Genomic DNA, 14930 nt, shown 5'->3' on the forward strand with positions numbered 1-14930 from the left:
AGAAGTGGTGGCCCCAGGAGTTATGTGCTTATTTTTGGTATTTGCAGAAATTTCTCCCTTTCCAAATACATACAGGAGGAGAATAAAGTTAGGAGCAAAATAGCAAATGTCAAATTGCTTTAATTCCCCAGAGTAAAATTAAATTGGACTCAGACTTAAGATCTGTGTTAACAAAATCTCTGGCAACATTTGAAGTTTGGAAGGAAATAAATTATCAAAGAGATGGGGTTTAATGAGTGCATATTAGGGACCTTGCTAACTGATAACTAATGCGACTATTATTCTGCAATCGCCGAGGATCAAAGCGTGCTTTAGCTGGAGCATCCCGGAGCTTTGGAGAGGCAGGCAGTCCCCAGGGCTCTAGAGCCGGTCTCACCGTGTGACAAGTTAATAGATCACTGACAAGCTAGAGGACAAAAGCCTGTCAAAGGGGAGGCTGGCGGGAGTTTGCTCATTTACAATTTCTCCAGCTCACGGTGTGCGGCAAGGACAGCAGACTCATAAGGACATGGAGTGAAAGAATCCAAAGAACAATATCATTTATCTTTTGTCCCAGTTTTAATGAAGAAGATACATAAATGAGGAGAGAAAGAAGGAAGTGAAGGCAGATGTCATTTCCTCTTGGAATATATGCGTGAATCTGGGTTCTTAAAGGCCGTGTCTGAGAAGTACTACTGAGGAAGTAGCAGGTATAAAGTACCTGGCTACTCCGTGAGAGAGCGGTTCATAATGTGAAGAACTCATGAGACATTTCTCACAGTTACAAAAGATGCCCTTTATTAACATGATAGACATGGCTGAATAAAATAGGATTAAGCAATGTGTTTTGAATGGTTGACTTTTAAGGGAAGAGGGAGAGGGAAATAAGACCAGGGTCTAGGGAGTTAGGGCGGGGCCAGGGAAGGAGTGTGCATTGAGTCTATTTGTGAGTGATCACTCAATGCATAGAGATGATAGAGTCTGCCTTAGACTGTCCTTAGACAGCTATGTAAGCATGTGTGTAGGTGACACAGGAGCAGGATGGGTAAATTAAAATTCTGACAATAGACTGATGAGAGTTACTGTTCCCCAGCACCACCTCTGAGGTTTTCTAAAGCTAGAGGAGATTGGGGTCTGGGCTTGGAGACTTTATTTAATATGTATTGGTCAACCTGCCATCTTGGGGAGGGGGTGGGGAGGAGGAGAAAAGTTGGAACAAAAGGTTTTGCAATTGTAGTGCTGAAAAATTACCCATGCAGATATCTGGTAAATAAAAAGCTATAATAAAAAAAGAAAAATGTGTAATACATTGTTGATGGAGTTGAACTTATCACCATGTTGGAGAACAATGTGAATTCTGCCCAAAGGATTATAAAACTATACATGACCTTTGATCCAGAATTACCACTGATTGTTCTATATCCCAAAGACATCCAATAAAAAGGGGAGGGACCTATTTGTACAAAAGCATTGATAGCAGCTCTTTTGGTGGTGACTAAGAATTGGAAATCAAAGGGAAGCCCATCAATTGCAGGATAATAGTCACCTTAGTTATGGGTTAGCAAGATCCCTGTTATGCCCTCATTAAACCCCATCTCTTTGATGATTTATTTCCTTCTGAACTTCAAATGTTGCCAGAGATTTTCCCCCCCTCCCATGGGGCTGGGGTTAAGTGACTTGCCCAGGGTCACACAGCCAGGAAGTGTCAAGTGTCTGAGACCAGATTTGAACTCGGTTCCTCCTGACTTCAGGGCTGGTGCTCTATCCACTGCGCCCCCTAGCTGCTCCCACTAGAGATTTTGTTAACACGGATCTTAAGCCTGAGTCCAACGTCATTTAATTCTGGAGAATTAAACCAATTTGACATTCGATCAATTGCCATATGGGCCAACTCAGACTGCCTCATTGCATATCTAAACAGGTGGTACTTGATTGTAATGGAATATTATTGTGGATAAGAAATGACAAACAAGATGATTTCAGAAAAACCCTGGAAAGCCTTACACGAACAGATGCTGAGGGAAGTGAACAGAACCAGGAGAACATTGTTCAATCGCAATAGTGTACGATGAAGAACTGTGAATTACTTATTCTCAGCGATACAGCGATCCAAGACAATGCTAAAGAACTAATGATGAACCATACTATCCACCTCCAGAGAAAAAGCTGGGTTTTTTTGAATACAGATGGAAACATGATATTTTCAATTTCTTCATTTTGCTTGTTTTTCTTTTATTCAAGTCTTCTGCAAAATGACGAATATAGAAATGTTTTACATAATTGCACATGTATAATCTATATCTGATTGCTTATCATATCAGGGAGGAAGAGAAGAGAGAGGAGAGAAGGGAAGGATAGAATTTGGAATTCAAAACTTTTCATAAAAATTTTTTTAAAAACAGGAGAAAAAACTGGTGCTAAAGGGAGCTTTACAATTTCAACCTTAGGAAATATTTTTCAAATAAAATCATGGAAATGGAGAGGAGTTTTCTGGTGGTCAAGGGACCTGGGTACAAGAATATTTGGTACTTTTTGTTGCTTTGAATAAATTATGTGCCATAGATTTAGGGTCTGTTAGTCCAGATCCTTATAGGATCTGAGGCCTCTTTGGGAAGAAAAAAATTAGCCAGACATTGCTGTGTCCCTGGATTTCCTTTGGTAAGGAAATAAACTAGAACTGTGAAAGTTGTCACTTAAAAAATTTAGCCCAATCCATGACAGAAGCCAGGGCTCAAATGATATAAATTATACTGTGCTTTAAATAAAAAATTCGTGGAATTTTTAAACCTTACATTAATTGAAAGATGCAAATGTCTTTATTCCTTTTCATGAACTCTACTTCGCGACAGCCTCTTCCCTCTACAGAGGAGTCCATTTCTCATCTGTCAGTCCTATAATAATGTCACATTAATTTAAAGAAGTGTCAAAAATTGAAGAAAGACATAAAATATTCTATCAATAATACACAGACAATTTTTATCAGATCTGACCAACACGTTTGGTAAGCTCAGCTCCAAACGAAGGGAATCCATCAAGCTGTTTTACTGTCTGTATTTGAGCTTGAGTGATGAGGTACATTCTGGAGAAGATCTGTTTTGCCAGTTAGCATGTAAGCTCAGAATACGCCCTCCACTAAAACAGACCAGCTTTGGGGGGGCTTTTTGTTTATATTTTTGGAATCTCGTCCAGCGCCTGGCACACAGTAGTGACCTAATAAATTCTTGATGAATTAATAAATGAACGATTCATTTATTCAGAGTGTTGATGGACTTGGGTTGGAGTGGAGAAGGAGGGGAGGAGATGGCACCAAAAGGTTAATAAATTTACCCAAGGTCACACAGCTAACTGGTGTAGCAGAAAGATTTTCAGTCCAGACCTTCTTATTCTGAGACTATTCTCTACCCTCTATATCAAGCTGCCTTTCTAGCCGTCAATTGTCATCAAAAGTTGACAAAAATAACCAGATAGACAGGCTCCAGGAACTGGGGCAAAGACTTGGCTATTTGAGACAGAATAGCCATAGTGCCTTCTAGGCAGAACTGAGAATAATGGGTGGAAATTTCAAGGAATAAAATTGAGATAGAGGTCAGGGAAACTTTCTAACAATCAGAGTTGTCCCCAAGTAGAATGAACTGTCTGGAGATGGGAGAAGGGGTTTCCCCTCCTTGAAGGTCTTCAGGTAGAGGCTTGAGGGGGGACCTTGTGAGATAAGATAGCCCAGGGATCTGGATTGGAGAATGGGCTGGTTTGTTGAGGTCTCATGTGACTGACGCTTCTGTAAGATTCTCTGACCTGGGATCCTGTTTTGTGCAAAACTTTGCCCCTTTAACCCATGAGCACAAACCACTTCTTTTTTTTTCCCCCTAAGGCTGGGGTTAAATGACTTGCCCAGGGTCACACAGCTAGGAAGTGTTAAGTGTCTGAGACCAGATTTGAACTCGGGTCCTCCTGAATTCAGGGCTGGTGCTCTATCCACTGCGCCACCTAGCTGCCCCCTCAAACCACTTCTTAATAGAATAATCTTCATACTCAAATTTGTTTTCTTTGACTTTATATATTCATTTTTTTTCAATAAAGGGAGGAGAAAGTGAGAAGAAAAGAAATATTTGTTAACTGAAAATATTTAATTTTAAAATTGAGATTTGGTTTGCTATTGTTCTTGTGCAGGCTGATCAGGGGCAAATTCAGTCTCAGAGTCAGAGTTGAGCTCATGAGGATTTCTCCTTTCATGAATTGTATTATTCTTTCCCTCTTCAACATTGTCCCTCCCCCTCTCCACAGACTACTCTCCCTACACAATCCCAGACAGAACTCCAGCCTCACACAAAGGCTGGCTGTCCTGCGAACAAGGCCAAGAACTCTTTCTGGGGCTCTTATTGGTCCTAAGACGTGTTCTCACCAACCATTGGTCTTCCAACACTGTAGAGAGTACAGCACCCAGCCTTGATTTCCATGCATTTTTAATCCCCTTCTCTGTGACATAGCAATGGAGCAATTGGTGCTTTGTTCTGCTGGTATTTTATAAGATCATTCATTTTCCACTTTGTGGATGAGAACCTGAATTAATTGGCTTGTTAAATCCCTACCCACCTCCTTTCCTCCAAAGCCCACATATCACTACCGAAGTAATAGCCAATGGGTTTTCATTGGCAAGAAAACTAAGGGAATATACAATGCTGATTTTTCTAATTAGAAACCCTGAATCTAACCACTTGTTCTTTGAGGACAGAAGACTTACTTATTCATGAGTTCCTGAGAAATATGGTCCCAACTCTCTTTATAGGATGAGTTGGCTGTAATCTATGTAAAACTGGAAGGTATTCTCATTTCCATGCATGGTTCACATTAGGATTGGGAGGATGATCTATCTAGCTTGATTTAACAGACATTTATCAAACTTATAATGAGACCCGAGGCTAGACATTAAAAATATTTAAAAGTAAAATTCAGAATCCATGTCTTTTCTGCTCTCAAGGGGCTTACTATATAACATGATGGAGATGGAAATAAGGATGGAAGACAAATCTGCAAAGAATTATGATTACAAGGAGCAAACCTATCTGGAGCCAAACCAGGACCGTAGGGAAGTACCCCAGTCCACACTGCAGTAGATGCCAAAAGGACCAGGGCATTGGGAATCAGGTCAGTTCTAAATCCATATTTCCCATATGAAATAATACTTTTTGATCATATTTATCCTTCAATTAACACGCATATTAGTATTTACCATTTGTCAAACATTGGGAAAATAAAGACAAACATGAAACTAGCCCTGCCTTCAAAGGACTTACATTCTACTATGGAGAAATAATATCTACATGTATAAATATAGTCCAATTATACACATAATGAATAAAAGATCATTTTGGAAGGAGAATCATTAGCAGCAAGGCAAAAGGAAGTAAGGGTGCTATTAGACAGATCTGAGCTTGGCCATTCAAAGAAGACAAGGGAAGGAGGAAAAAGTACATTCTAGGCATAGATGCCATTCCATTCAGAGGAACAGTGATGGAACATGGGATGCCAAGTGGGAGGAAAAGCAAGAAGCCCAGTGTGACTCAATTCTAGAGTGTGTGAAGAGGAAGAACACACATTAGGTCTGGAAAGGTGAATTGGAGCCATTGTTATGGGCTTTAAATAAAAAAAAAATTGGTGGTAGAGACGGTAGGAAGACAGTCCTATTTATGGGACAAAGAAAACCTACTAGACTACTGGAACTAATTATTTCAAATCCAATTTTCACCCAGTCACCCAAACAATCTTCCTAACTCATAGGTCAGTAATATTGTTCCTCTTACCCATAAAGCTTTGCTGGCTCATCATCACTTCTAGGATCAGATATAACCTCCTCATCTAGCAGTCAAAATCCTCCACAATCTTGCGCTATGATATATCCTGTCAGCTCATAGGCATCAATTATTTCATCTGACACATTTATTTCCAGTCTCTTTGCTTTTATATAAACTGTCTCCCATTCCTTCCTCATCTCAACCACTCCAAATCTATATGTTACTTCAAGGTTTAGATCTCAGCCTCTCTCCTCTGGGAAGCCACTCTTGATCTTCCCAGACTTCAGTGTCTTCTCCTTCTTCAAAATTCTTATGTTAATTAACTTAAGTAGATTTCTCCTCTGTAGCATCTCTCTAATCCATCCCCTTCTCTACTCTGACCCTGCCCCCATCCTGATGCAGATCCTCAGCATCTCATACCTGGACTATTGGAATAGTTGTTTGGATGCTCTTCCTGTCTCCAGTCTCTCGCCACTCCAACCCAATCTCTATTCAGCTCCTAGAGGGATTGTCCTAATATGCAATTCTGATCATGTCACCCACCTGTTCAATAAATACCAAGGACTCATATTTTGCCTCCAGGATTGATTATAAAACCTTCTGTTTTGTTATTCACAGCTCTTCAAAATCTGTCCCCTTCCTACCTCCTTAGTCTACTTACACCTTACTCCCAGATGCATATTCTTTGATCCAATGACATCATTCTCCTGGCTGTTCCTCAAAAAAGACCATCCATCTTCACAGTATAGGTTTTTCTCTGGCTAGCCAGTTCTTTCTCCTAGTTTTTGCTGTCTAATTTCCTTGACTTTCTTCGAGTCCCTAATATGCCTTAATTCTAGTGTTTTCCCTCCTTTAATTTTATCCTATCTATTCTATATATAGCCTGTCTGCATATAATTCTCTCTGTTATTGGATTATAAACTCCTTGAACTGTTTTGTGTTTGTTTGCATCTTTCTTTACATCTCCAGAGATAAGAAGGGTGCCTGGTACATAGTAGGTACTTTATATATACATATAGTTACAGATAATTATAGTTACACACATATATATATATATATATATATAGTTATATAGTTTATATATATATATAGTTTATAGTTATATATATGTAGCTATATAATAATTATTATATATATGGTTATATATATGTAGAATATATATATGTATATATAGTTATGTGTGTGTGTGTTTTGTGATTGACTAAATCCTTCCCAAATGCTTATACTTGGCTTTTAAGGAATATATTTCTTGTTCAAAATCCCTTCAAATTTATAATTCTATCTGCTAACATCTAGAAAGAAAGAGTTCAATTATTTTTTCATAATATCAAAATATTTCTCAACCCAAAAAACTTAAAACTAAAACGCCACCCTTCCCCCCCAGTTTTCTCACTACTCTTTATCCTAGGAACAAAGATTTAAAATCTTCTACCTGGTATTCAAAGCCCTTTATAACCTGTCCCCCTCCTCCATTTCCAATCTTCTTATTCTTTTCATCTCTCCCCTACAGACTCTTCCATCCAGTAATAATGGCCTCATTGCTAGTTTTCAAACAAAACACTCCTTCTGTTCATTCTGGGTATTTTCTCTAGCTGTTCTTCATGCCTGGATTTCTCTCCCCCTCGTCTGTATCTCTTGAATTCCCTGTGTGCAAGTCCCAGCTAGCATCCTATCTTCTTCGAGAAGCTTTTATTGATCTTCCTTAATACCAATGCCTTCCCTCTGCTGATTACTTCTGAATTATTCTATACATAGCTCATTTGTTTGTAGTTCCTTTTGTGTTGTCTCTGCTCCTTGGCAATGTGGATTGTCTTTGTCTTAACACAGTGTCTGGTACATGATAGATGCTTAATAAATACTTGTTGCTTTGGTTATTGTTTTCATACTCTATTGGCTAAAATAAATGCTAGAGAAGAAACACAAAAAATCATCCCCTTATGACTTTGGAAGCAGGAAAAGGTAACCTGCCAGTTGCTGGCTAAACAGACTCCATGAATTTTTTACTCTTTAAAGAACCCACCAATCTGAGCCTGCCCGGGCAACAGAACCCAGAGAGATGCCACAAAAGGTCACCCTACATAAACCCTGCCAAACGATTCCTCCTCCTGGAAACAACCAACACAGCTTGGTGCATCCAAAGGTTGGAATTCTGGATTACTGGGGATATGAAAATGTCATTAAGCAGGTGAAAATAACTGGCTCCTTCTGAGGGATGTACCGATTCTCCGAACATTTATTAAATTATTTTTAAAAGGTCAGAGTGTATATCTTCAGGCTAGGTAAACTGTGTACAGGGGTCACACTATTCTTCCTCCATGCTTATAGTCTCCTCCCCATTCTCCCATTTTCCCTCTCCCAGTTTTGGTCCAAAGAGGGAAGAAGATAGAAATAATTGAATTGTAGAACAGAAGGATTCTTGGAAACGCCTTCTCTAAACCCCATATTGTATAGATATGAAAAGAAAAGAATAATGTGTCCACTGAATGACCAGAAGTGGGACTAGAACCCAAAAATCCATACTCCTAGTTCAATTTCCTTCAGTGATGTGGACACCATAATCAGAGAGGCAGCTGTGAGGACAGGGAGGCAACAATCACTGCCCAAAGCTCTGAGAAGATCCTTGGAGTTGTCCACTCTGAGGTTTTCTGAAGGGAACACATGAAAACAGGAGAGCCTAAGTCTCTGGATTCAAGTTTCTAACCTGATCCATAGCCTTTGGCAGTAAACTGAATGTGGTAACAGGAGGAGGAGGGCCGGGGAGATCTCTTTGAACAGATACACGTGGCTCTGGAGAAAATGGCTATATGGGGGGCTCTGCTTATGGGTCTGTATTTAAGTCCCCTGTTGTGTGCATCCCTAAGAACGTTCAGTGCATCAATTCTTAGGGCAAGCTGCCTGAGGTCTAATGCTCAACTCGAGATGGATTAAGTGACATTGGCCAGCTAAATCCTTCTGTGGTAAGAGGATAGGAAGACTTCCTGTGATTTAAGACAATCAACCTGGATTCTCCAAGGAAAGAAAGTGCTGAGATGGGTCACTGTACAACGCTCAGCCTTGCCATACCAACACACATGAAGAAGACAATATTTCTCAGACTGTTTTCAAGTTCTCATGTGATCACTAAGGCCTTTGAGCCTATTCTTGGAGCAATTCTAATTTGCTATTACTTCCCAGGTACCCACAGTTCCTGAGCCTATTGTGGCCTTTGGATCAGGCCAATATAACCAAAGTAGCAACAAACTCAACTCATCAGTACTGTCATATTGCCTTTAAAAGTTCTACTGATGGGTCCCTGGTCCCATTCCCCTATTCCTCCTCCTGTGTTAAAGTTTTATTAACTCCTTTTCTCTTGAACCAGTCAACTCTCAATGTGCCCATTATTCATTTTTTAAAAAGTAAAGCTAAGTCAACTACTACACCAACTGTAAGTGATGGCATATGAAATACTCATCACCCATAGAAGTCCACCTGTCTCCTATTTCTTCATCTTTTCTCTGCCAATGGCTTTTCACTCTTATTACTTTCTACAATCTTTAGCCATCACATTACAATTTTGAAAAGTCATTTCATTTCCCAGACATTATACTTTGTTTTTCTTTTCAAACTTTCTCAGCTTCAGATTCAGTAAATCAACAGAAGTGAAATTTCTGTTTATTATCATTTAACAAGCACCTGGCCTTGTTGTACAAAGCAGTTAAGTCTCTACCTTTTAGGAGATTACAGTTTTAAAATCCTGCATTGAAAGAGCCTCCTTAGGCTCCAGAAATCCTTGTGGGGATATAAGAGGTAGAAGAGTTACATCTGCTTCTGTAATAATTTTGCATTAAGCAAAGCCATCTACTGAAGGATCTTTCCAACAAGAGACACAAGATGGGTAGAATTTTCTCTAATGCTTAAGTTACAGTTATGTACATTAAAAAAGACTGTCATTCATTTTAGCTGAGTTTGTTATCAGCTTTGCAAAAAATCCTGGAATAAATTCATCCTAAATTAAGGGCCCTCTTCCTGTTTGATCTCTTGGAATGGACCCCAGTTTCTACAAAACATTTGCTGCTGCCAGGGCATCTGCAGGCATCTTACCTGACTTTTCTGATGAGTCTGAATGTATCTGAGTTACATGTGAACCAGTGGGGAATTCAACAAGAAACCTGGGACTCACCTCTTGTCGTTTGAAGTTCTGTACATACTCCTCAAACTGCTCATCTTTTGTTTCATCAGCTTTGCCGAGTTTCTGAAGAACCTGGTACACAAAGAAAACAAAATGTCATTCTAGTAATGTTCTTTGAGGAACACAAGTCATTGTGGTCCCAGGCTGAGCACAATAGAACATTTCTGAAAGCTCTCCCTCTTAACAGGAGCAGCTGTCATACAGTTCCAAAGTATTATTCAAGATGCCCATTATGAATACCAGACATGGTGGGAGTGAGCAAGCTGCAACATATAAACAAGTAGGAATGCCAAAGAAGAACAGGATGATACCCAGAAATTGTGTGAAAGAGAAGATAAGCTGGTGAGAGCAAGGGATGAGAAGTGGAAGATGGTACTTTCATAATGCCAGGAGAAATTGAAAAGGATCTATAAGACACTGGAAGGACCGCCTGCGATGAACTTTTGGGAGGATATGGACGAGAGACGTATAGGAGGGGAAACACAGATGGGGTGAGGATGTGTTCCATGTAGTTACATATCCACTGGAGAGAGAATTGGCCAAGTCTTATTTTGAGAAATTAGCAGTGTCTATGGAATAGATTTGCTAATCACTATAAACTTGAAGAAAGAGCCCAGTCTTTGGACATCAGCTTCCTGATCATTTTAAATGACCAGATAAATCCAGAGATACCAGATCCAGAAGAGGAAGACAATACTCTGAAAATACCAGTCCATTGTTGGTCCACGGCCCATGATGCTATCTTAAATGATACTTTAAATGACTAGGAAATGTGGAAGGAACTCTTACGATCACCTAGAATTGCCTCCTCAACAAATAATCATCCAGCCTTTGCTTGAATGTGCCCAGTAAGGGGGGTAAGCCGGTATCTTGCACAGCCCTTTCCACTTGGAGGCAGTTTCTATTGTTAACAAGTATTCCCATATAATGAGTCTGAGTCAGTCGCTTCTAGTCATTAATCTTCTCCCGGAGACAAGCAGAACAAGGTAAATCCCTCTTGCATGTCACAGCCCTGACAATTCTTGAAGTCAACTTTCAGGTCCTAAATCTTTTCTTCTTCTAGTGAAACTTTCCCAGTTTCTCCAGATCCCATGGCACAAATTCAAGGCTCTTCACCAGCCTTGTCACCTCCATGATTTTGGTCCTTCCACTTGACCCTCATGGGCTTCAGTTACTCATCTGTAAAACGAAGGGGCAAGACTGAAAACCTTTTGTATTCCTGAAAATAGCCAGTGTGATCTTAGAGGTTCCTTTCCATGTATGACCATGTCTGTCTCATATTTTCCAGACCATCAACTCCTCTTTCCAGAAGTCATCATGGATGCTGTTCCATTTCCCTAATCCTTCTCTTGCCTTCCTTTCTTCCATCAGACAACCTATGTCGAGCTCAGGAAGCTGAAATTCTGAGATCTCAAGACCTCTACCCATGGACACACCCAACTAGCTGGGGGTCAGTGAAGGATAGATGGGAGAGGACTGCATAATGGAAAGTAAATTGAGGGCCAGGGATAAATGGCCAAAGGAGGATAGATTGTGTAAAATATGATCTCCAGATCTAGATCTATGTAGAAAAACCTATATAAGAAAAGGAGGAAGAGGAGGAAGAAGAAGAGGAAAGAGAAAATGTAGGAGGAAGAATAGGAGGATAAGGAGGGGAGGAAGATGAAGAAGAGGAAGGGGAGGAGAAGGGAGAGAAGGAGGAGGAAAAAGAAAAGAAGAAGACAGAAGGAGAAGATTCCAAAAGAGAAAAAGCAGGAGGAAGCAGAAGAGGAGGAGAAGGAGAATGAAAAGAAGAACAACAACAACAACAAAGAAGAAGGACCAGAAAGAGGAGGAGGCAAGAACAAAGACAAGGAGAAGGGAGAAGCAGAAGGACAAGGACAAGGAGAAGAAGGAGGTGGAGAAGGAGGAGGGGAGGGCAAGGAAGGGAAGAAAGATAGGAAGATCCATAGTCAGTGACCCAGCATAAGGTCCTTGAGTGCATGGCTTATTTCACATTTTTGTTTCTCTTTATAGCAGCATACTGTCTGGCACACTGCAGGCCCATAAATATGCTTGATGCCTGACTTAGCCTAACACTGATGAATAAACAAAATTAGAACAAAACTAAAGTGGGAGGGACATCGTAAAAGTTATACTAATGATAATCATTTTTGTAAGGTGATTACTTTTGTTTAGGAATTCAGTAAAAATAACTTTCAGCTTTGTAGTCTCGGCTGATAAGGAGAGCCCTGTTCGTAAAAAGATTTAAATTTATGGTTTTTTAATTGGATTCAAACCAAGAGGTGTGAAGTTTGGGTTTCTGCCCTAGGTACCATACTTGAGAAAGGATATTGCTGAAGAATGTCTAGAGAAGGCCGTGCCAGGATGGAGAGAGTCTTGAATTCATGCCATTCATATGTGATCACCTATAGACACTGGTGGCTTTTGGCCTGGGGAAGAAAAGGCTGAGGGCAAGGACCGGGGAATGGGAATTTCTTTCAAGCAGAAGGAGGGTTGTCATAGGCAAGAGATCTGACTTGTTTTGCTTGATTCTGGAGGCCAGGACAGAGAGTAACGGGTAGCAATTGTAAAGAGCTCCTGACATCAGGAATAGCTTCCTAACATTGAGTGCTCTCATCACAGTGGCCTGTGCTGTGTGGAGAACTCAGTAGAGTTCTGTGACTCCTCATTGAGCATTTACCAAAAAGAGCTTATTCCTGTAATAGTTGGATTAGAGGCCAATAAAGGCCTTTCTAACTCCAGATATAACTCTGATTGTTCCATAGCTCAGAGCCTTACACTGGCATGGAGATATAGAATTTTCTGAGAATATTCACATCTGGGCTCTTGTTGATTCTCACATAGTCAGGGCAGATATTACTCTCATTTGCCAGATGGGAAGACCATTGTTCAGAAACTAACCCAAGATCACAGGCTTACTAATTGTGAGGAAGTAAAAAGAAGATGGGTCTTTGGGCTTGGAGTTCATTATTCTGACCACTTTGCTACTATCAATCAATCAAATATTATTTATTAAGTACTTAAAAGATATCAGGCAATGAGGATACAAAAAATGGGGAAGATAAATCCTGAATTACTTTGTGGAAAAATTGTTGAGATAACTAGGTGACCAATGAACAGAGCCCAGACTGGAGTCGAGAGAATTTCATTCAAAGCCAGCCTCTGACACTTAGTAGTTGTATGATCCTTCACAAGTCACTTAATCTGAGCTTGCCTCAATTTCCTCAACTTAGAATGAAGGTTAATAATAGCACCTATCCCCCAGGGTGAGGATGAAATGAAATAAATGTAAAGCACAGGACCTGACACACAGTAGGTACTCTGGAAATGTATATTCCTTTTCTCTCTATCAATGTCTACATATGTAGATATACTTTTATATCATCTAGCTAGCTAGCATCTATGTTACTCTATGTATACCTATATCCATATACAAATATGTCTCTCTCTCTCTCTATCTTTAAATAGATAAATAGATAGATAGATATATAGATAGATAGATAGATAGATAGATAGATAGATAGATAGATAGAGATAGAGATACAGATATGGATATTTGAATTTTGTGTTGGAACCTGTGAATATCACAGAAGTTTCAGTAAAGAAATTCCTCTAATAATGCAGACCTTCAACTGATCTATAACTAATGGCCTTAGAGAGTTACCTGGTATGTTAAGAAATTAATGGATTGCTCAGGATCACACAGAATCAGAGTATGAACTCATCTTCCTGAATCCATGACAAGCTCTCTCTCCATAGGACCATCCTCAATATCCCTTTCCCTTCCCTAGAGAATCAACTAAAACATTATTAGAAGCAATCCACAATGTTAGCAAAGTTGCAGGATACAAAACAAATCCACATAAATCACCAGTATTTCTATACAGCAAGGGATACAAAAAGTAATTCCATTTAAAACAACTGTTGATAGTATAAAATGTTTGGGAATCTGTCTGCCAACGGGAAGTCAGGAAGTATATGAGCAAAACTACAAAACACTTTCCACACAAATAAAGTCAGATCTAAACCACTGGAAAAATATCAAGTGCTCATGGACAAGTTGAGTGAATATAATAAAAATGACATACTAGCTAAACTAATTGATTTATTTAGTGCTATACCAATCAAACTCCCAAGAAACTATCTTACTGACCTAGAAAAAATAACAACAAAATTCATCTGGAAGAACAAAAGGTCAAGAATTTACAAGAAGATTAATGAAGAGAAAAGCAAATGAAGGTGGCCTAGCCCTACGAGATGTAAAACTATATTATAAAGCAGTGGTCACCAAAACCATTTGGTACTGGTTGAGAAATAGAGAAGTTGACCAGTAGAATAGGTTAGGTTCACAGAACAAAATAGTCAATGACTATAGCAATGTAGTATTTGACAAACCCCAAAACCCCAACCTTTGGGATAATAATTCACTATTTGACAAAAACTGCTGGGAAAATTGGAAACTAATATGGCAGAAAGCATACATAGACCCACATATAACACTGTATACCAAGATAAGGTCAAAATGGGTTTATGATCTAGACATAAAGAATGATATTATAAACAAACTAGAAGAACATAGGATAGTTTACCTCTCAGTTTTGTGGAAGAGGGAGAAATTTGTGACCAAAGAAGAATTACAGATCACAAAATAGATCATTTTTATTATATTAAATTTAAAAAGTTTTTGTACAAACAAAACTAATGCAGACAATATTAGAAGGAAAACAATAAACTGGGAAAACATTTTTACACCCAAAGGATCTGACAAAGGTCTCATTTATAAAATATATAGAGGATTAACTCAGATTTATAACAGTTCAAGCCATTCTCCAATTGATAAATGGTCAAAGAACATGAACAATTTTCTGATGAAGAAATTGAAACTATTTGTAGTCACATGAAAAGGTGATTGATCAGAGAAATGCAAATTAAGATAACTCTAAGATACCCCTATACATCTGTCAGATTGGTTAAAATGACAGGAAATGTTA

The 14930-nt window shown here is 39.2% G+C and overlaps 1 protein-coding gene across 1 annotated transcript in view; it reads right to left on the minus strand.

Moving 5' to 3' along the window:
* Window positions 1-14930, minus strand: part of AMPH (amphiphysin) — a 193394-nt gene that overhangs the window by 89506 nt on the left and 88958 nt on the right. The window contains exon 3 of the mRNA XM_074283200.1: window positions 9928-10008. Within this exon, the coding sequence (XP_074139301.1) occupies window positions 9928-10008 (81 nt within the window). The remainder of the gene's footprint in view (window positions 1-9927; window positions 10009-14930) is intronic.

The sequence above is a fragment of the Sminthopsis crassicaudata genome, chromosome 1 (assembly GCF_048593235.1).
Source record: "Sminthopsis crassicaudata isolate SCR6 chromosome 1, ASM4859323v1, whole genome shotgun sequence".
NCBI lineage: Eukaryota > Metazoa > Chordata > Mammalia > Dasyuromorphia > Dasyuridae > Sminthopsis > Sminthopsis crassicaudata.